The sequence below is a fragment of the Eretmochelys imbricata genome, chromosome 5 (assembly GCF_965152235.1).
Source record: "Eretmochelys imbricata isolate rEreImb1 chromosome 5, rEreImb1.hap1, whole genome shotgun sequence".
Lineage (NCBI taxonomy): Eukaryota > Metazoa > Chordata > Testudines > Cheloniidae > Eretmochelys > Eretmochelys imbricata.
This window is the reverse complement of record NC_135576.1, coordinates 46,593,898-46,618,585: the sequence shown is the minus strand read 5'-3', so window position 1 is coordinate 46,618,585 and position 24,688 is coordinate 46,593,898. Positions and strand designations below refer to the sequence as shown.

Sequence of the window (24,688 nt, the reverse complement as noted above, 5' to 3'; positions counted from 1 at the left end):
CAGCCTTTCAGGTACAACAATGAAGAAGTCAGATGGGGCTGATGGCCCATCAGAAAAGACAATGGACTGTGGAATAGCTTAACCTTCTTGTGGGCATTCTGGCCAATCTATAAGCAATGGCAGCTATAACATTGCAAGGGCCACATGTCTCTGGACTCCAACTTGGGATGTCAGTATTTTTCCACAAACCGGTCTGGGAACCAAATTTTGAAACAAAGGGTTCCTGCCCTATATTAAAGCTATATAAGGCAGGGAGTGACCATCATCTGTTGTTCATCACTCCCCACAAAAGAAGACTCCTGGAAACATCTGAGAAACAAAGACTGATGTGGGGGAAGTGCTGGACCCAGGCTAAAGGGATTTCTAGCCCATGTATGAAAGACCTGGGAATTCCAAGCTATAAAACAAGTGCAACTTGTCCCTTAAGAATCTGCAGCCTGCTAGTATCATCAGCCAGGGTGAGAATTTGCTAATTCGTATCCTATCTTTCAAGTTTCTTAGATATTTTTTTGTTTATTTATTAGGTAATCTGCTTTGATCTGTTTGCTATCACTTATAATCACTTAAAATCTCTCTTTTGTAGTTAATAAACTTGTTTTTGCTTTATCTAAACCACTGAGTTGGAGTGAAGTGTCTGGGACATCATAGTTCAAGGGGCAAAGGCTGTTGCATATTCCGTTCCATGGGGGGCAGGAGAAGAGAACTCTATGAGCTTACACTGTACAGTTCCCTGTGCAGCACAAGATGGTATAATTTTGGGTTTATGCTCCAGAGAGGGTACATGTCTGGAGAGCTGAGAATTACCTTGGCTTTAGCCTTTCTACTGTTGGTTCATGCACTGGCCAGTTAGAGAGCCTGCACGTAACTGCAGCTGGCTGTGTCCCTACCTGTGTGAATGCTGGTGGAAGTGTAAGACCAGGAGTGGGTCTGCAGCTTGTCACAACAGCACAGGGAGAGGGAAAGGGGTCAGAGGGTTCAGTGGTACCCCAGTTTCAGACAGCACCCCAGAGGAACCCATCACAGGAGTCTCACAGCAGAAGTGGGAAGAGGTGGAGTGGGTGGTTGTTTTAAAAGTTATTTTAGTAATATTCTGCTGTTTACAATGCTTGCATGTGTTTAGTATAAATATTTGGTTTCTAATAAACTGTGTCCGGTTTCAAAGTAGCAGCCGTGTTAGTCTTCATTCACAAAAAGAAAAGGAGTACTTGCGGCACCTTAGAGACTAACTAATTTATTTGAGCATAAGCTTTCGTGAGCTACAGCTCACTTCATCAGATGCATCATTGGGAACAGCAGCAGGGCTAAGCAAACCCCCTCTCCCAAGGGAGAGCAATGGCCGACGCGTGGACTCGTGGATGTAGATTGGCACAGCAGGATTGGGGTCGCTATTCAGTGTTTCTGCAGCGTCGTCCCGCATACGTCCCCCCCCCCGGGCACCCAGGGATGGGCGGCCGGCCGGCCAGGAATCGCTCTCGGCGAAGGCCCGACCCTCGCTCGCGTTCTACTCCAGAATTTTGCAGGCCCGGAAGCTACCGGAGGGCCGCTCTCTCGAGCAGGGCTCAAGTGCCCCCGCCCTGAACAACCAGGGTGCCCAGGCTCTCCTACGCTGCCGGCTATTTGCCCTCAGCCCCTTGTAGCCAGTCACTCCTCACCCCGCCTGTGAGGAACCACCGCATGCTGCCCTCCAACAGCGCCCCTGACGCTGAGTCCCTCCCGCTCAGCCCGCCCATGGCGGGGCCCCGTATACCGGAGTCCAACCACCCCCTGAACGACTAGTAAAGAACACTCCGCTAAGCTCCCTATATTTATAGGCCTGGGTGCACTGCGCAAGCGCATAGCAAAGCCCCAGCACTCTCGCTCACTTCCTGTTGCCCTGGGACCGTTTCCGGGTCACTCGTCGTGGCCACGCCCCTTGGTGGTAGTGTGGTGCGCAGCGTACTGCCGCAGCCTCTCGTTCCCGCCGGAAACTTTTCTTCAGGAGCGTTGGTAGCCGAGCGCGAGGGACTCCCCGGGGGGGCGGGGCCATGGCGGGAGGTGCCGGGCTGCGAGGCCGCCGCTGCCGCTTTGCCTCCTGGCTCTGGCTGCGCCCCTGCTCCGGCCGCTGAGGGTCCCTGGGAGCTAGAGCCCCAGGCATGGCCTCCCCGCCGCTCCCGGAGGCGGGCGCCGAGCTGCGGGCCCTCCAAGGGAAGGTGGAGGTGCTGGAGGCGGAGCTGGGGTGCTGTCGGAGCCAGCTGGAGCAGGTGCAGAGGCTGCTGCGCCACACGGAGCGGCTCTATCGGGAGGCCCAGGAGAGCAACGGGGCGCTACAGACACAGGTACCGATCCCGTCTCAGGCCGCTGCGGGTCCCTCCCCTCCCCACTCACCAGCCTCCCCCTGTCACCCGGGCACGCCCTCCCCTCACCTCTGGGGCTGCTCCCCTTCCCGCACTGGCGCGGCCCTTTCCTTAGCAGCCAGACACCTCATCAGTCCCTGAGTGTTCAGGGTTTTCCCTCAGAGATCCGGGTCTGCATGCCCAGCCCCATGCTCCCCTCTGGCTCTTGACAGGCTGTGGGTCTTGTTAGTCTCTCATGTCGCTGAGCTGTTTTCCTCAGCTGCAGCACCAGACAACCATAAGCTCTAACATTCTCCAGTTCACAGAAAGTCCTACAGAGATATTTGATCTAATTTAGCTTCTCAAGTTGAGTGCCCAGCACTGGAACTTAGTTCCAGCATTTTTGAAACCATCGCTTACAAGTACATTCTATATAGTATTCAGACTTACAAACCTGGTTCCTTAATCGAAAGGGAAGATTACACTAGGGAGAGGCAAGAGAAGGAAAAAGATAGAAGACAGCCTGGTAAAGATTTGGGGCAGTATGGGTCACAGAGATTTTTATAGTGTTGACACATCACTAGCTGTGGTATACTAAAATGATAAACATTATCCTTTAGGGTCACATGAAAAGTGCATGTTTGAATTTTAGTCTTGTACCTTACAAACAGTTAGTGATTTGGTCGCTTCCTTCACATTTCCTTCTTTAATCAGTATAATTTTAATATGACTGGAATGTCATCTTTGTTATGACACCCAATTGTCTAATACGTGGGAGTCTCAAGAAACTAAAATCAGTTATGGTATCTATGATAGACATAAATAGTTGTTTCTGTACAATATATGCAAGAAAATAGAGCAGTACAGTTTTCTGAGATGGATAATTATAATGGCTTTGATTTAATAGTTTTTATAATGCACGCTTTTTCTTGCAGGTCGAAGAGCTGAGTAAGGAAGTCCATGATAGGAAGAAAAAAGAGAGAGAGACATCTAGTGTAGAAGTGCAAACTGAAGACTATGATTCTTGGCAACAGTCAGGTAACCAGTGGAAATTGCACTGGAAGCAGTGGAAAGAAAGATCCTTAACACTTTCATTAATCAGTTAAATTAGTTCACTGACTTAACTAACTCCCTAAATATTGTTCTCCATTTCTTATTAATTTGAAGTTTATTTTATATGCACATGTAGCTCCCCTTCCTGTCCTGCATCAAACACAACTTCTTGTCATTGCCTTTAAGGCCTTTCACTATTAAGCCCTGTCATTGTCTGTGAAATAAAACTGCTGATCCAGGCTTTGTACTGCTGGTGATTAGTTTCAGTTGTCCAGTTTTCTGCTTCTCCTTCAAGCAGTCATGCTGCCTTCTATGCATGCAAAAATACTTCTTCATCAAAATTTGGAAAGCTACCTGTGAAGAACTGAGAATGTGATTCTACAATTTTTGAACTCTGTGTGAGATTATGAACCCCATGTGTCTGTGTCAGATTGCAAACTCTGTTTTGAATGTGCACCCTTCGGTCCTTCTCCAGGTTGTGTTTGCCTCCATGTTGGGTTGGCATTGGAAAGTCTGGTGACAAAAGAATAACAGTAGGGGGGAGTTGACCATTAAATACCCAATAGTTGCTAATTTGCTAAAAGACTGGTCCCTGCACGGAAGAACTAGTTTAATGGGGGAGGTCTCATTGGTAAATCACCTAACAGGGATCTGTGCTCATGTGAGGAAGCTGGCAAGGGGATCACTGGACCTGGGGCTAAAGGTTTTAAAAGGGTAGAAACTGATCGCTCAAGGGTCCATTTTGTTAAGTTCAGGAGGGAAAAGGCACCCCGCATATAGAAGCCTCATGAGGAAGGAGGGCCCTGTCTGCTTTCCAGAGTCTGGATGGCCCAAGGGACTCGGACCACAGCCTAAAGACCCCAGGGGATCCAGAGCAGAGCGGCTTGGTTTCCCCTCCGAGCAGTCCTAGTCAATGATTGGGAAGGGGCACTTACTAGGATCTAGGGTACCATCCCCTTATCCTCTTTTAAATCCCCCTTTAAAAACAGCCTCTGCTGCGATGCATTTAAATAACTATTGTCTGGCATTGATTAGGCAAATGTTGAGTAGCGCTTTAAGCTTTTCTACTAAAGACAGTTCATTTTATTATTGTTTCATCATCCCAGTCCATTCTGTTTTATCCACTTATTATGTGCTGTCTGATTTCTAGATTGTGAGCTTCCAGGGCAAGGAGCTCAGCTCTTTTTGTTTGTTTTTGTTTTGTTTTGTTTGACTTCTCTGTGCAGTGCCTAGCACAATGATAATGCTGATCTTTAATGGAGGCTCCTAGACACTAGCATAATAGAAGAATAAATAACAGGATTACTTGTGCATACACTTCAGCAGTTGCAGAAGTACACTTAAGAAAGTTTTCATTTGCTCAACAAAAGTGGGGTAAACCCAAAATGGTGCATACAACCTGGAAATTGAGGCTACTTAGCCTATTTGTGAAAAGTGAAGCATATGCATTAGGGTCGTCAGGCTGATTTGTGTAAAATGTTACTTTGCTAATTTATGCAATTTAAACTTTTTTCTACAGATTATTACAATTATCAGAATTATTGTAACAACATTGATGCTCAAGATAACGCATCTGAACTATCACTGCAGCAGAACCATGAGAATGAAGGTCCCAATCCTAATTCTACAGAGCAGACTCAGGCAGGTGGTGATATTCATTCACACATTGGTAGCACAGAACTTGCTGAATGTGGACAAGGGGATAACTTAATCGAGAATTTACAGGTAGTAGAACTGTGTGTTTTGAAATACTTTTGGAGTCCTTAATCTGTCAGCATGTCTATGATTTTGAAAGTCTAGCTTCAGTTCCAATATTACTGTCTGAGATAGCTGTTTCAGTGATCCAGTACTGAAGATTGTTTATAAATTTTTCTCCTTTGTGCAATAAAACTAGGGTCCCAGTTCTGCAATCAGGTCCGCCAGTATGGATCTGGGTGCAGGATTGGGGCTAGGTTGTAAAGGTGTATGCACATTTTAAAGCAAGAAAATTTTAAGAAGCACAGAATTTAGATTAGGAGCTATAATTGCAGCATGTTTTTACACAAAGAACATCCTTCTAATCTGCATTATGTAGAACCATAAACTCACAACATCATTTATAATTTTTTTTTTTTAAAGCAGTCACATAACCTTGTATCCTCTATGGATAGTAGTCCTCTGATTTAACCATCTCTGTAAAGCTGGAACCAAATGAGATTTTTTTTTCTTTTAAGGAACAATTTAAAGAAAGTGTGTGTGTGTGCGTGTGGTAGCATGGGCCTTGCCTGGCATGGCCTGGAAGCATGAAAAGTAGCCCAGTCAGAAATATTTGCAAAACATGTGCAGGTAGGTTGGAGGTGTAGCTGGAGAGGTATACAGGAGTGGACAAGGAAATTGAGATTGCAGTCAGAGGTACTGCACTGGAGGTGAGTGTGGGAAGAAGCCCCAGACGTGTGGGGAAAGAGAAAGTGTAGCAACCTGAAAGGGGAAAAAGGGATGCTTTTAGATGCGTTGAAGATAGATGGAATTAATGGATCGAACAGTGGTAAGGCTCTGACAGTGAGTAGGAACTGCAAAGGAGAAGGCTCTTGTATCATTAGTTGTGAAATTGTGGGAAAAGCCTGGGAGAGAGGGTCCGTATTAGAAGATGGGGGAAGTAGCAGAGGAGAAAGGGAGAGACATAAGGTCTGAGGTATCTTATCTAAGGCCATGTCTGCACTTACAAGCGTGCAGCAACACAACTGTACCAATACAGCTGTGCCACTGTAAGATCATTTGTGTATCCACATTATGCCAACAGGAGAGAGTTCTGCCATTGACATAATAAAACCAGCTCAATGAGCGGTGCTAGCTATGTCGGTGAGAGACATAACTTATGCTGGCAAAACTTACATCACTCAGGGTGTCGTGGTTTTTTTTAAAGTTTTGCCGACATAAGTGTCAGTGTAGACATGGCCAAAGAATTGATACTCACCATAGTATCTGAAGTTGGCTGCAACTAGTATACACAGTTTAAAAACAAAGCAGTTATTTTTTAAATGGATCCTGAAATGAATGGGGAGCAGAGGGGAGTTTGAGAAAAGGTGTGTGTTGTGGTTATACTTCTTTTGTATGCTTGAGAAGGTAGACAGTAGCATTATGTGCATGCTGGAAACTGGAGAGCTAGAATTTGAAAGGTTCTAGAGAAAGGAACTTCATCAGTTAACGGGAGAGGGGATGAAACCATGAATGGGGGATCTCAGCAAAGGTGGACTCAAACCAGTGATATTAATGTTTGTTATAGAGTTTATGGTCACTTTCTGTTAGGGGTACATTTATAAATAGTTAGATGATCTATGAAAGTTTTAATAAGTGATAGATACTGGTATAACAGAACATATTCTAGATGGTTATATGCAACCCAGTGACCTGGATATCAGTCTCTAACACATACTACTCATGTCTATAACATACTTATAACCTCTATTACTGATTTATTAACCTTTTATAAACTAATAAATGTACCCTTCATATAGTGTGTGACTCTATTTATAAATTACTCAGATAACATGGTGATGAGCACATAAATGCATAGGTAGGCCTATATGGGCATAGTTGCAGTGCTCATAAGGATTATGTCGATTACTTTATTGGATTGAAAGTACTTACACTCAAATCTTCTATCAACAGAATAGGTATAGCATGGGCATTTGGCAGTGCCAGCTCTCCCACTTCTCTATGCTGTCAGTTTGCCTTACCCCCTGATGTAGGTAGACTATATATCGGGATAAGAAATGAGTTCACTCTTTGCCTGTCAGTCTTGCACCTCTCAAAGTATCTCAGTTGTGGTGCTGGTTTTGCAATCTAGTACTTAAACGCTGAACTGAGAACCAATGTTTATTTTATAAAGGTCACTGTGGGGCCAACAGATGGTAACTTTCTTCACTACTGTCAGTAACCTGAGTCACTTTTGAATTGAGTAATGAAAAATGAAAGGCTTTGGGTGGAGTTCTGGCCCCATTGACGTTAGTGGGAGTATTGACATTGTCATCAGTGCAGTCAGCATTTCAACCTCTTTTTCTCCACTAACAATCCTCTGAGACCTCCATATCCCTGAGGCACTAGATTTGTATCAGTTCATTAACACTGATATTTCTTTAAAATGCTGAAGTGTGTTACAATGGAAGAATAAAAGCTGACCTTTCTTGTAGCAGGCAACTTACTTTTTTTATTATCTGATCTTAGGAACTAGAAGATACTTCATTAGCAGAAGGTACATTAGCAGAAAGCTTGAGAGCTGCTGCAGAAGCTGCTGTATCACAGACTGGGTTTATTTATGATGAGACTACTGGATTGTATTATGACCATAGCACTGGATTCTACTATAATTCGGTAAGTTTCTTTTTCAAAATTGTTGCTGTTTTACATATATGGATCTGTTCTATTTGCCTGATATAATAAAAGTTGGAGTAATAAAGATTGATGGAATCAACAGAGAACTAAGACCTGAGCTGATTTTATAATTTAAAGTAAATATTGAGTGTGCAAATATCCTGAGAAATAATTTGAAAAGAAAAGGAAAATTTCATCTCCAAGTACGTTTTTTTCTAAACAAAGTGACAAAACTGGAGTAACACTTGTTTTCAGTGGTTTAACTCTAGACTGAAACCAATGCAACAGAGGTCAGACGCTGCTAAATATTTTTCATGGGACATAAAGCTGTTTAAGTGGTACACTCTGAGAAAAAATCACAAAAATGTGTCCCTTGATGTGAACAATATAAATCATGTTTACCGTGTGCTAAGGAACTCTTAATAGTGTTTTCCATAATTTTTGCATTATTAAGTTGATGGTGTTACGGTTTCTGTGAACCAGTTGAAATTCACTGTAGTTCAAAGATCAGTGCAAACACTTACTCTCAAATTGTCAGGTTCCTCATACATGCAATTGCAGTGTTTTGTGCAATCATCCAGTTCACATATGCGGTTTTAAAAGTGCAATTGCTGAATGATGATAAATGCCAGTATGAAAAGCAAACGTAGGCCTTTATCTAGTTCCTTTCAGACCTTGTGTACTGTTAACATTTTTGTACTATTAACAAAGATGTCTCTTAAGGAGAAAATTATTTCTGTAGCAAATTACTCTACAATAGCAAAGCTTCTGTTGGAATCTTTATTTTAAAATTAGACTCAGAAACATGAGCTTAAAAATAAGTCAAATTTTGAACAAAACAGATTGTAGTAGCCTACCCTGAGTCATTGAGATTTCTCTGCTACCAAAAGCCTATTCAGAGAAAGTGTAGGAAACCGTTCCATTTAGCTGGATGCTCTTATGATTAATTGAAAATAATTTTGGGAGAAAATAAAAAAGAATATCAAGAGTAGGTCTACACTACAGATTACTTCAGTATAATTTACATTGCTCAGGGGTGTGAATAATCCCCACCCCTAAGCGACATAAATTATACTGACCTAAGTGTGCAGGCAGGAGTTATTAAAAGTCAACAGAGAGCTTAGGGCTTCTTCACCAGAAGTGCTGGAATGGTGCTGTTGTGCCACTGTGATGATGTAGTGTAGACATAGCCAAAGACCTCAGGCAAAGTGGATCAAACTGCTTCAAGAGTTATTCAGCTTCAACAATATAGATGAGTCTTCATTTATGAATGTGGATGTCTTTTTCTTTTGTAAGGCGTCTATTTTGCTATGAATGTAAGAGCATACATGTTAATCTTAATGGAAGTCCTATATTGAAGGAAGACTAGACTCTTAAATTTGCAACACTGCATGGGCAAACTCAGTCATATGCTTTAGCAATGTATGTAATGCTCATGAAAAGTGCTATACTGACAGCACTAGAAAGTGTAGGACAGCTACAGCATAGACATTGGTTTTACAAGCTTTCCAACACACTCACCATTTTGGCTCAACCCTGCACCACCTGTTTTATTCTCTGCATCTAGGGATGCTTATTCCTAATGTTTTATTTTTCAGTATTGTTAATGTGTTATTGATGTGATAGGATGCAATCCTGTAAACATTTGAAGCCAGTGGGGCTACTCACAGAAGTAAAGGTAAGCCTGTGTATAAATGTTTGCAAGATTGGGATCATAGGGTCCAGCCTCATTCTGCATTACAGTTACTTGACCCTTTACTTGTGTTTTCTTGTCCAATGACTGTCACTATAGTAATATGTAATAGAATTTAGCGCATTGTTACATTTATATGAACTTCACGCACAGTTCTTTATTAATTTGATGTTTCAATAGGCAGTACATAAATCTGATTAAAGGATGCATTTTGCTTTATTTTTCTTTTTAAAGGAAAATCAACTTTATTATGATCCAACCACTGGAATTTATTACTATTGTGATGTTGAAAGTGGCCGATATCAGTTTCATTCACGAGTGGATCTGCAGTCTTACCAGGCTTCAACCACTCAGACTAAGGATAAAAAAGGGAAAAAGAAAAGAAAAGATCCAGAGTGGATTACTGCAAATGAATATAAGGTAATTTATTTCAGATTTGTAAATATTTATCAAAGGCAAAAATTATTTTTCTGTGAGCAACTTGTGATTGTGTGGATTTTGTGAACTGAAGGAATGATATGTATCCAGAATGTCATCAATGCATCACTAAAAGTTAAGAATTAACACTAGAAAGTGTTAAAATAATTTTATGATTGAAGGGGCTAAAGTGGGGGCCTTAAGTCAGGACATCTTTGTTTTTCTGAGTTTGAACTGTAATTGCTGCGCAAAGTATATACAACACTTTAAACTCTCACATGAGCCATAACTCTGCAGTAGATACGTACAACAAGGTGAATTGAGGAAGAGATTGCTTTGATGTTAAACACTAATGTTACCTTAATGTGTGTGTTTTTAAGTTCTTTTTTTGTGTATAAAAACGTAGGAAAACTTTAAGAAAAATCAATGTGAATACCTTTATCCCACAAGCCCATTCCATTGACATCATCTTGAATCTATAGTCATTTGGATCCAATCTGATCTTCATAGAATTATTTTAATTAATATTATATCCCACCTTTCTATTCCAATACCATTTGTTCAGGCCATCTTTGTTATCTACTGTGTCAACTGAACTATTGCAATATACATCTTAATACATACACACTGATTTCAGTGGCTGTTTATTAAGAAAAGTTTAGCTCCTCTTTGACTATATTTTGTCTCCCAAATGCTAAAACAGTTTACTGTGTACTACATTATAAGTAGACATTTTGAACTTATACTTAGGCATATTATCATTTTCAAGTTGTACAAGTTGATGCTCATAGCAGAATTAAAGAAACATCTCCTGATGCATACCAATATTTGCTATGTCAAATGATTGTTGCAGAGGAACACCATTTGAATTGTAAATTAAGTTTTTTCTACTACTAATTTAATGATACATGTTGATTACCTCTGTTCACAGTGCTTGCTAGTTTGCATTTCTAAAACAGAATGCGGTGTTATCTATTTTCCTCCATGAAATTACATGAGCATCTCAGATTTCAGACAGTCATGTTGTCTAAAACCTAGAATAAACAAAATTAATGCTTTTTACTATAGGGATTTTCAACCTTCTTGAATCAAGTCCCCCAACTAGCATTATTCTTTTTTACTTGGAGCCCTTCCCACTCACCCTACCCTTACAATAGTGAGTGGGATATTGCCACCTAGTGTTGCTGATGCATTTGTTCAGAAGGTATCAGGCAAATTACTTAAAATGCAAGTCAAATGGTACTATAAAAAAACACCCCATCCCTGTATTAGTGCTGCCGATGTCAGTCAGCGTGAGAAGTTTGGGCTTGTTTGGTATTGGAACTAGGATCCGTGCAAGGTTCAGTGTTTGAAAGGTCATCTACTTGAAGATGTTTTCTGTACTTTGTCTTCAATGCTGTAAGTCTGGAATACCCAACTTTGCATGGGTATGATGAAGCAAAAGGTAGAAAGAGTAGAGAGCTCTGGGAATTTCTCTGTAATTGAAAGCCAGAAGTCTGAGAGAGAAAAAGTGCCAAAATGGTCCTCCTGTCTGCTGTTGCATTTCAGCTCAGTTTGTTGTTCTTCTGCCTCCCCTGAAAGATGGCTTTAACCTACAAAGATGAGCAGATCATGAGCCCAGGCAAATGAGCTGCAGTCTTCTTGGAAGTAGTAACTGAATAGTGCTTTCAGTCCCGTCACATGTTCAACAACGGCAGCTTGTAAATCATCATAATTAGGCTTGAAAGGATTAGATTTTTATCAGTAAATGTCAGTTTTACCATATACACACATACCAATGAAAAATATTTCTATCAATAATAATTGAAATTTACAGAGAGGCAAAGTAAGAAAATGGCTCCTTGAAAACTTATTAGAGTTTGGTTTAACGAATTTACTTTGTTTATTTTGACATCATGTTGACAACTCATGTTTTAATGATTATAAAGCTGGAATATCAACATCTGTCACTAAATAACTCTTGTTTGGACCCCCCATAATTTTCCACAAGTGTGCACATTTAAATAGCTAAAAGTAAAAGCTTAAAATAAACAGACATTAGCCACTACATTATAAAAGAATAAAAATCAAGTTCTGCCAAGCCTAATTGCCACCCCACAATCGTAAAGGAAATCTGAAAATGTGGGAAGTGTTGTAGTTTCCACTTGCAAATCAAGAGGCTCACATGTCCTATTTCTGAATAGAATTTGTTAATTTATCTGATAGGAGGAGATTCTTCACTTGCATAGATGCATTTAGTGAATTCAGATGGTTGAAAACTTTAACAAAGTAAGCAAATAGAGGCAGCCAAGGGCAGTCATGAAGGTCTTTGCATCAGTTAAGATGATTTTAACCCCTTCACATAACTCAAAAAGGCGAAGTATTCTTCCTCTTGATAACTACCTTTGGTTTGGAGTAGTAGGTGGTGATTATTGTCATGCTGTCTGGAGTGGCTCACAACCATGACAACCAACCTCAGGGCAGACTCAGAAAGCAGGGCAGAAACCCCAAACTGGTTGTATGCTCTATAATTAGATTTCACCAACCCAATAACAAGGTGAACTCAATTTGCTCAATATAACAGTCTTACTGTGAACTGTCACTGCAAATCCCAAGGCAGCAAATGAATATTATCTAGCACAGTGGCTCTCAACCTTTCCAGACTAGCGTACCCCTTTCAAGAGTCTGAATTGTCTTACAGACACCCAAGTTACACCTCACTTAAAAACTACTTGCTTACAAAATCAGACATAAAAATACAAAAGTGGTCACAGCACATTTTACTGAAAAATTGCTTACTTCCTCATTTTTACCATATAATTATAAAATAAATCAATTGGAATATAAATACTGTATTTACATTTCACTGTATAGTATAGAGAGCAATACATATAAATGATTGTATGAAATTTTAGATTGTACTGACTTGGCTAATGCTTTTTATGTAGCCTGTTGTAAAACTAGGCAAATATCAAGATGAGTTGATGTACCCCGTGGAAGACCTCTGCGTACCCCCAGGGGTACGTGTACCCCTGGTTGAGAACCACTGATCTAGCATTTCAGATTTCTGTTGCCTGGTGTATGTTGAAAGGGGTTGGCAAAAAAGTTCTTCAGAAGTGACTCAGTGCACAAAACTGACATAAACAAGCAGTTGTACAGCTCTAGCAATATCTGTTGTTTTCTCAAGTTGGATTGCATTGTATTGACTCATCTTAATATATTTCAACACTTGATGTTTCACACCACTGAGTTCTGAAATTCTGCAACTCACTGTGTTTGACAATGGAATGGCACCATTCTGCACAGCTGAGCTTTCCCCAGACATAATGGAACAAATCTCCTTTGCAACTGGCAACATCAGTGTGTCTGCTGTGGTTTGAGGCTTATTAGTATGACATGGCACAAGAAGCTTTCAGATGCTTTGCAGGCAGTGTAGCATGCTTACTCATAGTACTTTTTGGCTGCTTTAATGCTTTGAGACTTCCTTTGAAAAAGTCAGGTGGCTACCATTTAGTCCACGATGTTTCATCTCAATTTGCAAGATTTCAAGCTGCCATTAGCCAGTACATCACCACAGACAATGCTTTGTGGATGGGGTTCATCTGCAGGGCCAATAAATGTAAATCCCATTTCCAAGTAACTTTCTTCATATTTCCAAACTTTTTGTTTCTTCAAAGATGAAGCACTAGTACAATCACCATCTCTTTTCACGCCACAAAAACTGATCCATTTTATGTACTGTACAAGGCAGCTATTTCTAATGACTAGAAGAACTGCAAAAGTGGATGCTCCAAATGCCTGAAGGAGAGGAAAGGTATAAACCTCAGGTCTCTGGCCCCCAACTACTTACAATACCAGGTGGCAACCCCAGAAAATAGACTCCATTATCTGTTTGCAGTTATTTCCCTGAGCTAAATCCGAAGATAGAGTACTTAACCGTATCCACAAGACACTCAGGCCTAAAGTTATGAAAATGGCCTCCAGTTCTGTGGGTGCTGTTATTTACACCTGCAGTTGCATACACTTAGTAATGATCTGATTGTACCTGTAGGTTACTTCACCAGGCATCTGAAGGGCACAGACTTCAGGTTCCTGGCTCTACTCGTCCAGTTACCTACAACACTTGGTGGCAACACAGGGGTTCAGCCCATTGCCTCCCCTTTCTTAGCCTTAGGTCTGGCAATGCCCAGGGCCTCTGGGCTTGGAGAGCTACAGAGGTGCCCACATTGGCAATACCTGGAATTGTGGGAGGGGGCAAAGGGCGGGCGCAGCTTCTTGTACAATAAAGGGCTCTTAATGGTAACTCCAGCCACTCCCTGCTCCATTTCAGCCTCTGGGTAGTAGCAGCATTAAGGCTATAGGCTGTGGAGGGGAATACCCGTAATGGCTAGGGCTCTGGACAGGGATTCTGGGAGGGGGGGTTGAGGAAAGGGCTCTGGCCCTACTTCCATGCAAGCCACACACCCTTAACCTGCAGGCTTGATGCTTTGAGCTCTCCTGAGGGATTGGAACCTTTAATGGCGTTGCAACCAAATGCGCCAGGTTGCTTTGCCATTCACTCAAGTTTGGCCTGGCTGTCCTTCCGCACTCCACGTGGTAGCAATGATCCAAAGGCATGTCATGCTCAGTAGTTACATAGAAACATTTCAGTTGTTTGGGAGAATTGTTAATAAAATAAAAACATTTTGTATCAGAAAGCAAGGGAAAATTACCTTTGGGGGGAAGTGGAGTGGCAGAATTTTATTCAGTTAATGTGGATCTGATAATTTTTCATAGCAAACTTGGAGTTAATTTGTTTGGAACAGGCGCTTAAAATAGTGTTGCTTTGTCATAAGGGTCAGATCCGTATTGCCTAAAATATAGTGTTACAAATAATGGTCTTAAAGTGTTTTACTTTGTCAGTAAGTACATGTACACTTAAATTCTGGATCGTTATCTAGCATATATCATACATTGCTACTAGAAACAGCCTTTTATTTACATTCTCTGCTTTTTTGTAAGAAAAATGTTTTTTTTTTTCACAAATAACTTGGAGGGTACTCTAGCTGAAACAACTAAGATATTATTTGCCTTGCTCTCCTTCAGACTCCCTCCAGTTTTCAGTTTGAGAGACAAGGTGGAGAAGGATGAGACTTCCTTTTTTAGGCACCCTGCTGTTTTGAGAGACCTGTCCAAAGTAGGCACAAATTTACTGAGTATAGTTGTGCTCCATCTTTATTAGAAGACCATCTCCATTAAGGAACCAATTTTTGTTAGACCCCTTTGGTAGCTTCTTAATACAGGTTTCACAGTACAATTAATCTCTAGTTTTCTTTCATTCTAGGTGAAGAGGCCGCTAGTTGACCCCCTTTACAGTGCTAGTGGAAGTAGTTCCTTACCTAGAACAGTTGCCATGAGTAAAGTAGATTCCCACTCTGGAATATCAGAGGCAGCAGGCCATCCCAGTCTGAAAGCATGCATTTGGCAGCTAGCACGGTTGAATAGCACAGTGAACTCTTAGGCTTGTGGGAGGGAAGCTAGTGAAGGGGGCATTTGAAAGTAGTTGTATTTTGTACAAATGTCCAAATCAGTAGTAATGTGAAAGCATAACTCTACTGATGCCACTTCTCCCCCAGTATATTACAGATGCATAGCTTAATTCAGCTAATGACAGGCTGCAAGATTGAAAAGTCATAATGGTAAATGCTTGTCTGTTGGGGGGGCGGGGGAGAGAGTAGACCACTTAAAGTTAGTTCTGAGTGATAAAGTGTTTCACATATCTAACAATATTTACAAGAATAAGACACCATAAAAGTTGTTAAGGCAACCCTTTACCCTAACTAGCAAAAGCATATCAACACATCTTGGTGCTTTTCCACATTCCCCTTGTTGTCGCCCTCCACTTCTGCTGTGTAATCATATTCCATATGGCCCCTTGGATTGAATGAATTTGATTTTTAGTCAGATATTTTATATATGAAATCTTGTTAGCAAGTGAAATCTTGTATGGAGGTTGGATGGTATAGTCAAAAGGCAGGAGTAAACATTCACAATTTATGATGTGGTCTATGTTAGATGCTTTTTAGCTATGTACCTTGGTCAAGCAGGCAAATCAGTTTACAACTTGATTGGGCAACAAGATATGCATTAACATGAAAAAAACCCAAAGTAGATAAGATAGGCAGTGCACAATTTTCTTAAATGTAGATGTTGTATCTTTATGAGCACAATAATTAAGGAGAAATGGTGTTTCCAAAGTTAACAGCAGTTACTTTTTGCTGTTTTGTAAATACAAGCAAATGGCAAAACATAAATGGAAAATGAAGTGTAAAAATAGTCTTATATTCAAAATTTATATTGAAAATAGTCACTGAAAGGTTTTTTGACCATTTTTATATAATTACATAAAACTTTATTATTGTGGTGTTCTTAAGCATCTTATATAGTTGAGTTGCAATACTTCCATTTTCAGTGATCATCTTATTATATAAAGAAATGTATTGAGTAATAAGAAAATTTCCAGCTTGTGTAGAAATTGACAGCACTTGTTACATAAATACTAGGGAAGATTTTCCTGTTGTAAAACTTACCTTATAATTAATTAGCTGCTGCTGTCATAAGTCATTAGTTCATGTCCATAAGGTATGTGGTGTTTCTTGGCAGCATTGCATGTCTAGTCTTTTTTTTTTTTAAGGCATAAGAGAGTCAATTTATAGTAATTATTTTAGCGTTTTAAAGATGTCTTTTAAATCTGAAAATGAACCAGGGTTGTTTGTAACTAGTAATGTTTTATGGTTCCAGTGTTGTATCTTATGCAGATAGCTTTGCTACTAAATCTTGCTTTTGAACCATTATCTTTGCCAGATACCTTACTTTAAATACTATTTGAAAAAGTCATATCTCTTGTCCTGCACGCCAACTTTATGTATCCGTATATACAAATTTAGATCTACTCCGCTTTCCTGTCACTCTAGAGATCAGAGAATATATTTTGCATAGTCAAGGGATGTTGATTCATGTCTCTTTGTCTTATAAAGCATTCTTTTAAGAGAAAAGCAATTTAAATTTTCCCAACTTTATACTATAATCGGTCCTATCGCTTGATATCAGGAATCCTAAACAGTGTATTATAATTAAATTATGACAAAACATCAGGCACAGCCAAGACAATGAGGTTTTTTTTCTCCAGGGTAGGTAATAGAAACTTACAGGTTGCCTACAAATATTCATTGGACTAATAATGTTAGTTATCTTGAAAATGAAATTATTATTTCTGGTTATTTCACAGTGAGTTACCAATTACTTTAAAGTGCAGTTTTACTCTGAAAAGTGACTGAAAAAAGCAACTTCTTACTCAATAGACCAGGTCCATGTTTGCATTCATAGTCCTAGTTAGCCAGTAACGTAAAGAGATACATTTTTATTACAGTTTACTTTACATTTCTCTTGCAGAGTCAATATAGCTGGGAGAATGAGCTGGATTTTATTTTCATTTGCACATCGTTAACAGAATTGGTAACTTAAATTCTGAATACAGAATCTTTATTTCTGGTGATACATAAGTCAGAAGGAACCCAGCTTGACTTGCAGATTCCAGGATGAGTTAGCAGATTTAAAAAAAATATAGGAAGAGAAGGAATTTTTAATTAGACGGTTTAAAACTCCTGTACAAACAGATTAGCTCTCAAAGTTTAATTGACAAACAACAAACCTAGAGCCGCATCCATCCTATATAACAATGACTTTTCAGAGTTGAAGTGCACTTTAGTTATTAGCTTATTAAATATAAACAATTTTGTTTATAGTACATATTTTTATATAAGTATTTAAAAGAGAGGGTTCCAAATACAGAAAGTAAGGAAATTCAGAGTTGCGACAGTATAGGTTGAGTTACTCTAGGTATACTATGACATACAGTACTAATACAGTAGGTTTTTTCCACAGACGTGATGAATGAATTCCTACCAATTTATTCCATTTAAACCATTTTTCTTCAGAGTTCAGTAGTTAATCTAATAAAGGCAGTAAATTGACTAATTTCTCTCATTTATTCTTCTCAACCACATTTCTTTTAATATTTGTTTTTGCAGCCACAGTGATGAAATACATTTATTGACTATAGTCTCAAAAAATCTAAACACACATCAGTTTATTTTCAGCAAGTCAGGACATTTTCCTAACACCATAGTAATGAGCAACATATTCCCAACATTTGAAATGTTCCTTAAAGAGACACATACGTGTAGGCATACAAAAGGTTAACTGTCTTTTTTAAAAAAAAAAAATCCCACACTTTTACATATGTTGGAGAAAAAAAATTACATAATAAAAAGCCAAAGAAGGCTTCTACTAAAATATTATGCTTTTATTGCAAAAAATATTGAAAGATTTTTTTGCATCTTTAATATCACCTATAACACAAAGCTGTTTAATTTTTGTATAAATAACAGAAATGTATTCTAGTTCCTTTTAGATAACATACCTTTATGGCATTATTCATTCTTTTAGATCTCCACAGTCACTTATTACAGACATTTTTTTCTTTGCAGGCATGAAACTGAGAATTTTGCCCAAGAAATTTGTTTTTAATAGATAATCCTAACGTCTGTCTCTGATAGGACACAGAATCAGATAAACTTAGTTCTTGACCAATAAGGGCTTGGTGCAATACATATTGAAGTCAATTGAAGTTTTTCTTTTTACTTCAGTGGGCATTGGATCAGGTTTCTATTTCTTCTGGCTGTGAGGGGTTGAAAATGAATAATATTGGGTGAGGATCCTCTTCATACATGGAAAAAACTTTTAAAAGTAAGTGAATTTGGGAGAATAAAAAACAGAACCTTTAAAAACTGAACAAGGATTGAATAAATGATAAACATAGGTCTCTGATACTGTAACTAGAACCATGGGTTCCACACAGGTGCAAAGATGATGTCTCTGTGTGGCTCTGTTTGCTGGATTGGGGCCTGAGCGACTACACAAACTTACTAATTTGAGGCCTGTTGGCTGCATCCAGTTTCTTATGCAATTTGCTCATGAAAAATACATTAGTAGCTTTTATTTGATCACAATAGAAACTAGTTTTGATTGTGTCTGTGTCCTACATTTTTATCTTGATGCCATGCTGATTCTACAGTTCACTTCTCTGACAGAATTCAATAGGCTATCTCAAAACCAGATGCATCTTTGCTATCTCTCGAGGAGACAGCATTTAATAGCAAGTATTTCCCATAGAGCTCTTGAAACAGATGATATTTTTTACAGTGTGCAGTTTACTATTTGCTGCTATTCATCCTGTCTTTAGGTACATCAGTTGACAGAAACCATGGCTAATCTGAAGATTTCTTCTTTTGAATTGGCAGCTTCTGGTGAAGGTAGAGTTGAGACACCAAACATGTTAGTCTGTGGATGTTTACCTTTAACCTTGATAGATTTAAAAAATTCTTAGTAGCTGGGTAGTTGCTGTTTAAATGTTTTTTTACCTGGAGGAAATAGGATTAAATTTATTGCACCTATTTGCCATAAATCAAATCCGGTTTTTAAATTATTTTCTAATTGAATTGAAATGTACAAATCCAGACATCTGCAGAAAACTTTGACAAGCCTTCTGTCTAAATTATAGTTGCCAAAAGAAATATTAAGCATCCTGCTACATCAATATATGGTGTCTTGACTAACCAAGAATCACCTTTGATGTTCTTATGGTAACAGTCACATTTGTGCTGCTTGCTCTGTAAAGGTGCCTGCCAAAAGGACTCGGGTGGGGTTTTGGCCCCCACCCCCACTTTTTTTTTTTTTTTAATACATTGAAAACTCGGCTTCTGGGTTGCTGGAAGATGGTGATAACTGGAGAATTAGTGGAATGGTGGTATCAAACAAGTGGAAGCTTAGCTATATGATTCTCCATGCCTTGTCACCAGGCTGGGAATGAGCATCTTATAAATCCTCCAGTAGAAAAATGAGAAATCTGCAGTTTACGTTTCTCTGAATCTTAAGGAATTGACATTTGTCTCAGCTTTTGCAAATGAAGTACTGGTTCTTTCCTCTAAGCAGTGGTTATGTTGAATGAAGTCTGATTATTAATCTAGTACATGTGTTCAGGCACATTTACAGGGACGTTATGTTCTGCATCAATACTACAACTGATATATAATGAAAAGGCTTCTTCTGCACCATTACTCTTTTGTATGTCATTGCTTTTGCATTTTTTCAGATGCCATAAGATGCCTTTGTACTTTAAGAATGAATTGAAGAGTGTCTCCAGGTTTAACATTACAGAGCACCAGAGCATGAAGGAAGGAACAAAATTTATTCCTTTTAAGAATGAAAAGGTGGAAGCTGCCATCTTTAAATAAATAAATAAAACCCAGATCTTTACAAAAATATTGGATTAACCAACAAAACCATAAATATCCCATGCGTCCTTGATTCCTAAATGTATTTGTTGCTGTACCCAAAGCGTGCCAGGAGCTTTATGAACAAGTATAAAGTCATGTGCCTTTCCCAAAGAACTTAGTCTGAGTGTCTGATCCTGTGCAGGGATTTACAAGCATGGACCCTTATGCTCACAGAGTTCCATTGTCTTCAATACTTTGCTTCAGCAGTAGTTTACACATGCATAAGGATCCATGCTTGTAGGTCACTTTGCAGGATCAGGACTAAGTTAGTGTTTGTGAGGGCTCAGCATCATGCAGGATCAGGTCTCAAATAAGAACTTTTCAACAGGGGTATTCACTATATATCATGAATAACATTGCACTTTGTTTTTGTACATTTGAAACAACCAGTCAATAAATTCTTGACCCTGCTGCCATGAATTTTAGTAATAGCAGAATTGGGCCAATAAATTGTAAATTAAAAATGTAACTGTAAATTCACTTTTTTGTTGGTTTAAAGATGATCTGCAAATATCTACACTTACTTAAATAAACAGGCTTTCTATTAAGTACTGAATGCTCTCATTTAAAACAGCTGAATTGGGATGTTTCAGTACATTCCTAAAGCTGACTTTGCTTTTTTCTTTTACATGGCATAATGTGCTGAAAACCATCTATACTTGGTGATTTGAGGCAGTTAGTTGGCATGTAATACTACATTTTTGTCAGGAGGAGGGGAAGATTGCCCTTAGATAAGAATTTGTTAATGTATGTATATTCAGTTGCTTTCCTTTTTTAAACTGAGTAGTCTGTTACTGCTGAGATCAGAAGATTGTATAAGTTTTATGTTTATATTGGCATTGATACTTTTAAAAAAAATATTGCTCAGGATGCCTGTCATGCTTTTTCTTAACGTTTGATCTGCATACAAGAATTTAAAATGTGTATTGCAGTTTTCATCCAAGAGTATCTAATCTTACTGGCCAGGAAACTGTCTATTTTCTAATATACAACATCTGAAGGGATGCTAAAACAATATCTTCACATATTTGCATAAATACTAAAGTGAACAGTTTGTGTATAAACGTCTTTATGATTTAATTGACCAAAGAAGCTTCTAACATAATTCTCTCTCAGGCACTTGTGACCTGTGTAACCTCTTCACCAAGCAGGTTGCCACATTGCTAATTACAATTTTAAATAAACTTTAAAAACTCTGATTCCTAATGACCCTCTCATCTTGTCCGTCCCTAGCTGCTGGAGCCAGCCATGGCCACTTGAAGCGCAAGCATCCCCAGGAAGGGCTGCATGGAAAAGATGGTACAGTCTGAGCTGTATCAATCTTTTGTGCCTTGTTTATGTGGGGCTGGAGCAGGAATGATTTGCATTCATTCCCTCCCTCTCACCACAGGCAGGCCTACGTCTTCTCCACCCAAGGAGGAAGACATGGTGTTGCTGAGGCAATCAAGTGAATCCCTCTTGGGGCTGGTCTACACTATACAGGTTGACACAAGGCAGCTTATGTCGACCTAATTATGTCAGTGCCTACACTACAGCCTTCCTCTAACCGTTGTAAGTGCCCTACTACACTAACATCATAACTCCACCTCCACGAGTGGCGTAAGGCTTACCTTGGTATAGTTAAGGCAATGCAATGTCTATGTAGACACTGTATCCATTACATTGGCGGTCTTGTCAATTTCACAGCAGGAGCCATGAAATTGACAAGAAAGCCAGGCAGCTAGAGCCCAGCTGTCCTCTGCTCCCCAGGGAAATATGCGGCTTCGGACCCTGCTCCCTTTTAGGAGCCAGGCAACCTTGTGAATTTCACAGCTTGGTGAGCCTTGGGTGGTGCAGGGGTGAGAAGGCCCAGCCGACTTCACCTAGGGAACGGTGAGGATGCTCACCACTGACTCTAGGAGGGTAGTGTGCACATGTACTGTGGTGGCTGTAAGTCGACCTAATATCGGTCAACTTAGGTTTGTAATGTAGACACACCCTTTGATGCAGAAAGGGGAAAAATTGTGCTCTGAGAGACACCCCCACCCTTCCTATGCAGATCTAAGTGATGCAGTGTGGTGGTCCTTTGGTTGGAACAGTCTAAGGTTCTTCTATAATTACTGTGTAATGAGAATTTAATGTGTGTTGAGTGGAAAAGCTCTTTGAAAATGTTTTAAAGTTCTCAAACAGCTAAATGTGCATGTAGACTTAAATGTTCTTCGCTGCCTAGTTGGTTGAGGCCAAGGCTGGGAGGCAGGAATTCTTGTGTTCTAATGACAGTTCTGCCATCGACCAGCCGTGTGGCCTTGAGCAAGTTACTTTACCTCTCTATTCTTGTTTCCACATTTATAAAATGAAAAGTCAACCTCATGAACTACTTTCACAGGGTTTACATTAAGATTAATTCATGTTTATATAGTACCTTGAAATCTAAAGTGCTATTTATAAGGGATAAATAATCTTTTAAAAAAATACTTGAAAGGCACTTTTTTCCATTGTTTATGTGCTCTGTTTCAAGAGTATTAGATTTATTGCAAAACATCTATTCTGAGTTCAGGGTTCGAAATAAGTAAATAATTTGGGATCTTAAATATTTTTCATTTACTTGATAGTTTTTCTGTTCACTTAAGTGTCAGGGTTGATAGATTCAGAATTATGACAACAGTTTTTCTTAAATACTCTGGAAAGTTTGTAATTCTTTGTGCTGATTTAATATTTTGTCTTCCTTCACAAGACCATCAAAAATTTCTCAAAATCTAATGAATGTCATAAGCCAAACACCGATGGACAAACATGCAATAAAGCTGTGTGTGTATGTGTAATAGAGAAAAGTCTTTCAGTAAGGAAATAGATTTTTAGTATGAATCTTCTGTGGCGTTATAATGGGAACTTAAAAAATTAAACTACCTCTGCAGTGTCTTTTAATGAAAGGCTTTATTAAAGATGCAAGTTTGAAAGAAGAAAGGAAGGAAGGTCGATCGGCGAATATAGCAGGGAGTTGCAGACATAGGGAGTAGTGTGAAAAAAGAGAAGACAGAAATAGCGGACGAGATGAAGAACAATTGAGGAAGCTTGGAAGGAGCATAGGAATTGAGTGAGGGGGAAAGAGAAATTAGGAGAGAGGAGAGCAGACATGTATTTTGGATGGATTTACACAGGTCTTTCTTTGAAAGTGAGGACAAGGATCCTGAAGCTTGTTGTGAAGAAAGAGGCTGTCAGTGAAGGGATTAGAAGAAGAGAGTGATAGTTACAACATCAGAAATTGAAGATAGCCAGACATCTTGGATATACTTGAAATGGGTGAAACGTGTCATCTGGAACCTCTCTCTTGCATGCACACACAAGTTTCTTGATTTAAAAATCTCTTGACACTATTTATATCTAGTGAAGGATTTAAATCTGTGTTATTTATAGATTAAAATAATTCAGTCCCTAAAGACATGTTAAATTCCTCAAGTTTGATTTCTATAAATCCTCTCCAGGATTTGGACACAGAAGAGCAGAAATCACCCAGAAGTCTGAATTGCCTTTCCACCACTGAGCAAATAAGTTCTACTGAAGAGGAGGAGTCTCCAAATGCAAGAAAGAAGGCTAAAGTGGACATTGATGTAAGAAATAGACTAACAGCCAAAGAATCAGTTATCACAGATGGTATAAATTCACACCTTAACAGAAAAACACAAGATACTGTTGCATTTATGGATGACAGTAAAATAATAGAGACAGAGAGTGAGCCAGAAGAAGGTGAAATTACTGACTCCGAATGTGAGGAGTATAGCAGTGAAGATGAAGTAACAAGTGAAGAGAGTGTAAATTCAGAAGACTCTGAAAATGAAGGTGAATTATTATGGCTTTTATATACAGTATTTTTTGTAGTTTTTTTTCAGAAGTCCAGTAAATAAATAAGAACAAACTATTAAGAAAATGAGTGACTCATAAAAATAAAACTGAAAAGGGATGACTTGAGGTAATTTAGCTTTAAAAACTGCAGTCTTCACTGAAATATAAAAGCTTAAGCCAATATTTATTGTGTTCTTTCCACTCTTTCCTTCAAATATTGTTAGGACTAAAAACAAATATGGATTTTGTTCTTGTAAAAGCTGTCATATGAGTATATCTTTATTTTGTGATATTAACATGATACTCTCTCTGCTTACATAGACTGAATATTGTTTGTGTAGAGAAAATTGTAACAGGAGCTTTTAGACCTGGAAGCAATGCCATAATATGTACATGCTAGAGAGTGTAACCTATATATACTAAAATTAATATCACGGTCCTATGCTTATAGTAATTTCTGGGATCAATTAGTGTATAGAATTTCTGTTACTGATAAATATTCTCCATATAAATATCATATAATCCACTGAGGGTGAAGCTCATCTACGCTGCAGAGGGCGAGCACAATTCCTCCAGACCACTTTAAGTCCTACTTTGGACATGTTCAAGTGGCTGTTGATGGAGTAGGTGTACAAGGAGGCCTCTATACCCCCTTTGAAAGGATATGTCTACACTACCAGCTAGATGAG

The 24,688-nt window shown here is 39.1% G+C and overlaps 1 protein-coding gene across 3 annotated transcripts in view; it reads left to right on the top strand.

Annotated features, from left to right (window-relative positions):
- Positions 1-1,902: 1,902 nt before the first annotated feature.
- AGGF1 (angiogenic factor with G-patch and FHA domains 1) overlaps positions 1,903-24,688 on the top strand; it is a 37,453-nt gene continuing 14,667 nt past the window's right edge. Inside the window, exons 1-6 of one of the 3 annotated variants that reach the window (XM_077817013.1) lie at positions 1,903-2,315; positions 3,248-3,350; positions 4,885-5,006; positions 7,569-7,715; positions 9,643-9,828; positions 23,642-23,996. In XM_077817013.1, the coding sequence (XP_077673139.1) occupies positions 2,133-2,315; positions 3,248-3,350; positions 4,885-5,006; positions 7,569-7,715; positions 9,643-9,828; positions 23,642-23,996 (1,096 nt within the window). In that variant the 5' untranslated portion in view covers positions 1,903-2,132. Of the gene's footprint in view, positions 2,316-3,247; positions 3,351-4,884; positions 5,091-7,568; positions 7,716-9,642; positions 9,829-19,087; positions 19,158-23,641; positions 23,997-24,688 lie in introns of all 3 variants that reach the window. The other 2 variants (XM_077817011.1, XM_077817014.1) reach the window with 2 other exon arrangements.